This window comes from Rhincodon typus, chromosome 21 (genome assembly GCF_021869965.1).
Source record: "Rhincodon typus isolate 14 chromosome 21, sRhiTyp1.1, whole genome shotgun sequence".
NCBI lineage: Eukaryota > Metazoa > Chordata > Chondrichthyes > Orectolobiformes > Rhincodontidae > Rhincodon > Rhincodon typus.
This window is the reverse complement of record NC_063352.1, coordinates 40128825-40134919: the sequence shown is the minus strand read 5'-3', so window position 1 is coordinate 40134919 and position 6095 is coordinate 40128825. Positions and strand designations below refer to the sequence as shown.

Below are 6095 nucleotides of genomic sequence, written 5' to 3'. Positions count from 1 at the left end.
CCCCAGTTCTCACTAAGTCACAACAATTTTAAGTCTAGAAATGGACTTACGGTGGGAAAAAGATTGGGGTATGCTGGCCTAGATGTTGTGCTTAAAATAGATCATGAATTGGCAATCCTCTGACTCCAAGGTGGGAATGATACCACCTGAGCTTCAGCTGACAATGCAAAAGCATCTCTTATCAAGTTTGTCAGCCAGTGAGCATTGACTGAATTTGGTCACACAGGATGATACAGTGGCAACCATGCTCAGCCAGTGTTTCTGCAGCTAGTTAACATGGACATTGGAGAACAAGCAGGACAGAGATGTTGCCTTCCCGCTCCTCCTTGTCCCAGTCCAAAAACCGTAAAATACTTCAATGTCTGCCTATCTAAGATTTGCAAAATTAGCACATTGGATTGGAATTTCCTCCCCCTGCCTGCTAGTACAATACCAATACTACCCAAGGAGCCTTACTCCTTCATGCAACAGCCCCACTCCTCTGCTATTTAACAGCAGAGTTGGAGGCTGATTTTATGAACAGATTAGCAGTTAATTGATCAGCAGTTGCAAAGAGCCAGTAGACTCAATGACTTCATATTGAAACTGAAGAAATACACAAGAAGCAAAACAGCTTTTAAGAGTAACTGGTGCTCGCTGAATACAATGAGAATCTTATAACTGTACTGTATCCGTTTTAGTTCGATGTAGCATTTCCATTATGACCCACAGAGAGTTAATGAGTTTGCTACAGCACAGGGCTGAGTGGTTTGTGTGCAGGGTGCCTACTAGAATCGTATGAACCAAGCAAGCAGGGAGGGAGGAGACTTGCCCAGCCCTGCTGCAGTTACAGACTCATGTGAAAGCAGCTGGTGGAAGAGTCAGCCGCCCACATCAGGAAGTGGTCGGATCTCTGAGAGGAAGGGGAAGTAGAGGAAGCTTCTCAGTGCAGCAGTCTCTCAGCCCTTTTCTTTGCTGGAGCCACTGCACAGCCGTTCATGTTGACGGAACAGAGTCCATGAACTGAGGCAACTTCTTTGTTTCATATAAAAAAAATTCAGTGATTTACATTTCTTCTTAACTGCTTCATTGTGTTTTCTTGTGCAGGTAAGTTCACTATTTTGGATGTCTCCATTTAGAGCGCGGGCTGTCAGTTTGTTTGCGTAAGAGCTTCTTTCACTGAAGCCTTTCAGTATTGACTGTGGGGCAGGAATTTGTAATGAGTGTTTGTAGTTAAATGCCATATTTGTTCCAAGAAATTACTCCACGTTGTCGCAGAGGAAGTAACAATCTTGTTCATTTTGTGTCTGGGAAATGGTATATTATGAACCAGTTAGCAGGAACTTTCAGGACGGTTAGTACTGCAGAAACCGATCAAATGGAAGACGGGAGTTTATAAGTATTTCCAGTATCACCCGAACAGTGTCCCGTTGAAACCGTAGAAGCTAAAGATGCGGGGAAACTGGAACTTCTAATCCATGGGAGAAACATTCACGAGTTGGATTTTTTTTTATTGTTCACAACCACTCAAATATGTCGACTTAACTCCTTATGTGCTAAATGAATTATCAGCTCCACCTGTCAGGTTGTGTGGTCTAAGCGATGCACGATTGGGCAGTTTCACATTGCAATTTTTAAGGTTGCAGTCATTTTACTTTTGGGAAGTGAAAATGGAATTTCGATGCTCAGCCCCTGTTTGCTCTGGCATGGAGCATTAGGAAAGAATTCGTAACCAGCACTGTGAACCCGGATTGGATTTCTCTGGAAAATGTGGTGTAAGCGTGGAGTGCTCGGAGGAGCAGGAGTGATGCACTGCAACAGGATGTTATAGATATGGCTGCTGTGGTCAGCAGTGGGTTGGAACAGTGGAAACCATTAGTCAGTGAAAAGACATCTTCTGTTCCTTAGGCATGTTTCTGTTCAGCCTTTTTTTATATATATGCTACAGCATTACTTAACACTCGGTCTATGACACACCCCTCTCTGAGTCAGAAAGTTCTACATTCTGCTGCCAGATTTGAGCACGACAAGGGAGACTGGCTCTGATGGAGTGCTGATTTGCCAGGGATGCCATCTTGAATGAGATGTTAAACCAATGCCCTGTCTATCCCCTTGGGTGGATGTAAAGCATCTTGTTTTGGGGGAGAGTAAGGTGGCGACTGATGTTTCATTCATTTAATTCTGATGGGAATTACTTTAGGAACATTGATACCTATCATTTTTAAAAATATATTTAAACAGCTCAACAAAATCTCTTTCTAGATTTTATTCCCTCCCTCCTGAAAAATTACGGGGCAATTTAACCTCCAGTTCTTTGAGCTGTGTTTTGGAGACTGCAATCTTTTCCACCTTCCAGTGTTCACTTTTTTATTAGGATGCTGTAAAGACTCAGTAATAAACCAGCATACTCCATGTCCTTCCTTTGTTCCCAATCCAAGTCTTGTCCAAAAATGTTGAGGCCTTTGGAACATCTCAGTTTCCCCTAAACTGATGGGTGTCTCTCTCTCTCTGTTTTCTCCTGATAAACAAAATAATTGAGATGTAGGTGTCACTGGAAAGACTGGCATTTATTGCCTGTTGCGGATGCCGTTGAGAAGGTAGTGGTGAGCTGCTGCTTTGAATGGCCAACAAGATACTGGCAAGATGCTGTTAGGTTTAAAGTAATGAGTTTGGATCAGCAGCGACGACAGAATGGCATTACTGTGTGTGCCAAATTTAATATGGTGGGTGATTTGGAGGGAAATTTGAAGATATTAATGTACCTATGCATTTACTGCGCTTGACAAGAGGTGACAGATTTGGAAGTAGTTGTTGAAGTAGTTTAGGCTTCAAGACTGGAATTTAAACCCAAGCCTTCTGTTAATTACTTGAATACTGCTGTGTTAAAGCCATAGAAATACCTTGTATCTCCATTAAAGTTCTAAGCTAATAGAATGAAGCATTGGATACAGTGTTTGAGAGTTATGTTTTGATATAGTTCAATGTGTAGAGTCTGTATCATTGTTCACTTTTTTGCTAATGAGAAAAGTGGAGAATTTGGTTGCATCAAATAGATGGTCTACAGTCTATTTTGAAGATTAGTAATAACATGAATTGCTTTTGTTTCTCTGTTCCCTGCTAGATACTTTAGTTATTTTGATATCCTGGCTCACCTCAACTGTCGTGTCAACCTATTCTAGACTTTAGAATGACTCCTGAAAGAATAAAGATTGTAATTGAGATCATTTTAAATTGGGTAACAGAGTTTTTCAAGCCTCAATTATTCCTGAGGTTAAGCTCACTGACCTCGATGTTATAGTTGGTAGCAATGCTGTTGATTTGGGTGGGAAAAATCAGTCAATATTCTCACTCCTGTTCAGAAATTACTGGATATTGTTGTTGAACATGAAATAGCTTAAACTAAGCTGTGATGATGTTTACAGTTGAATAGTCACTGGTGGGGCTCTGAAATGAAGAATGGCACATATGACTGTAAGTAGACGTTTGTTCCGCCTTCTGGCAGGATCATGGCTGATCAGATTTTGAGCTTATCTCAATTGCACTGCCTGTCCTTCATCACTGCCTGCCCCCATAGCCCTTAACTGCTAGTAAATCTAAACTGCCTAACTCAGCCTTGAATACATTTAATAATCCTTATCCCAGAGAATTCAAAGACTAGCAATCTTCTGAGTGGAGACATTCCTATATTTCCATCTGAAATGGGAAACCCCTTAATGTCAACCCACTCCCCAACAGGTCTGGATTCCTCCAGTCAGCATCCATCCTGTGAAGCCACCATCACGTGGCATATTTTGGACTTGTCACAGTCTTGGGAAGGAAAAAATGGTCAGAAACATATAACTCAAAACATAATTTGCCAGGCTATGGGCAAGAGTAAGGGAGTGGGACCAATTAGACCTTTCAAAAGGCCTTCATGGGCATAATGTTCAAAATGGCGATCTTCAGCTTGTATTTAAAACTTGAGAGTAAATGTTAATTTTTTTTATTGCAAAAATATTAATGATTGGCATTGATGAAAATCTGGATGTAGTTTTTAAAACAAAATTAATTTTTCAGGTTTACTCCCTGTTCCTAGTGAGATGCATATAAGACATAGCTGAGCATACAGAGGATGTTGTCATTATGACAAGTACAGCCTGACTATAGCTTAGCTGCTATATAAAAGTTAAAGATAGTTGTTCAGGTGTCAGACCACAAGATCAAACTAGTCTGTGTATATACACACCCCTGTTGCTACAGCCATGAGTTGCAAACATGCCCATCGGCATTGTGGATGAAAGGTGTCTCACGTGAGGAATTGGGTATCTGTCATGACTTCTGAATGGGAAATAAGAAATACGACAATCAGCACCAAATCTTAATCAAAAAAATTCCACAATTGTGACCAGGAGTTTCTGAAAAATGTCCGAGAAATAGCTTTGGGAGTGTAGCAAATGGATGACCCCTGTTCTATCTTGTAAGCTGGATATAAATATTTTATTTAAAGCTACGAAAAGCCCATTAATGCGTGCCAGAGTTGTTAGAACATCATGAAACCACTGGTTATTCTGTCTCTATATCAATGTGTGGCTCCAGTCACTACTAATTCTCTCCATCTGCTTTAGTTCCAGACAAACAGCAATGTCTTACCACAGCTTCCTGCTTGAGCCAATCAGCTGTCATGCCTGGAATAAAGACAGGACCCGTGAGTATTTGTTACAAGTAAATGCAGTGTAAACCCTCCTGGCTCCCCGGAAATAAAGTAATTGTAACCAAGTGTCTTTATTTCAAATGCTAATTGACCTCAATGTCTTTAACACCATTGCATATCTCCAGAACTCAATAGCCTCATGCCTAATCTTGCTTTTGGAGTTCCAAAGAAAGGAGCTAGAAAAAGAGTCAGAGTTAAATGTATTATTAAAGCATTGTGTTTTACCAAATACTGTAAAAGAGCTCCTGAGATGATGGTTCAAATGTCAATGAGTTAAATTTAAATTGTTGCTTCCTCCAGACTTCTACAAGGGCAGTACAGTGGCTCAGTGGTTAGCACCGCTGCCTTACAGCGTCGGAGGGCCGGGTTCGATTCTACCCTCGGGCAACTGTCTGTGCAGAGTTTGCACGTTTTCCCCATGTCTGTGTGGGTTTCTGCCAGGTGCTCTGGTTTCCTCCCACAGTCACAAAGATGTGCACGTTAGGTGGATTGGCTGTGCTAAAATTGCCCATAATGTTCAGGAAGGTTAGGTGCATTAGCCATGGGAAATGCAGGGTTACAGAGATAGGGTAGGGGGATGAGTCTGGTTGGGATGCTGTTCAGAGAGTCAGTGTGTGTTTGTTGGGCCGAATGGCCTGTTTCCACCTAAGGGTTCTATGGAATGTATGTTGCCTCAGCACTTGGTAACCAAGCCACACCCATTGTGGCTGATCTTTTAACAAAGTTAAGTTTTAAACAGAATAAGCTTGGCTCAAAGAAAATTCAGTGGGTTAGTTGAAAGTTCATCTTGTTTAAGTCGAGCACTGCACTAGGGTGGTGTTGAATGGCACACTGAACATTTTACAAAGATATCACACGAAGATGAGTTATCTTGAATTGAAGTCAGGGAGACTGGTTGTAACTGTCATGCCATTGTTTCACACGTGAAATAAAACAGCTCAACAATTTCATGACAACAAGGTGCAGGGCTGGATGAACACAGCAGGCCAAGCAGCATCATAGGAGCAGAGAGGCTGACGTTTCGGGCCTAGACCCTTCATCAGAAAAGGGGGAGGGGAAGGGGGTTCTGAAATAAATAGGGAGAGAGTGGGAGGCGGATAGAAGATGGATAGAGGAGAGGATAGGTGGAGAGGAAACAAACAGGTCGAAGAGGCGGGGATGGGGCCAGGAAAGGTGAGTGTAGGTAGGGAGTTAGGAAGGGGATAGGTCAGTCCAGGGAGGACGGACAGGTCAAGGGGGCGGGATGAGGTTGGTCGGTAGGAGATGGAGGTGCGGCTTGAGGTGGGAGGAGGGGATAGGTGGGAGGAAGAACAGGTTAGGGAGGCAGGGACGAGCTGGACTGGTTTTGGGATGCGGTGGGGGGAGGGGAGATTTTGAAACTTGTGAAATCCACATTGATACCATTGGGCTGCAGGGTTCCCAAGCG

At 42.5% G+C, this 6095-nt stretch overlaps 1 protein-coding gene across 1 annotated transcript in view; it reads left to right on the top strand.

Annotated features, from left to right (window-relative positions):
* The first annotated feature begins 883 nt into the window (after positions 1 to 883).
* LOC109920336 (actin-related protein 2/3 complex subunit 1B-like) overlaps positions 884 to 6095 on the top strand; it is a 38737-nt gene continuing 33525 nt past the window's right edge. The window contains exons 1-2 of the mRNA XM_020520376.2: positions 884 to 1086; positions 4584 to 4663. Of these exons, the coding sequence (XP_020375965.1) occupies positions 4600 to 4663 (64 nt within the window). The 5' untranslated portion in view covers positions 884 to 1086; positions 4584 to 4599. The remainder of the gene's footprint in view (positions 1087 to 4583; positions 4664 to 6095) is intronic.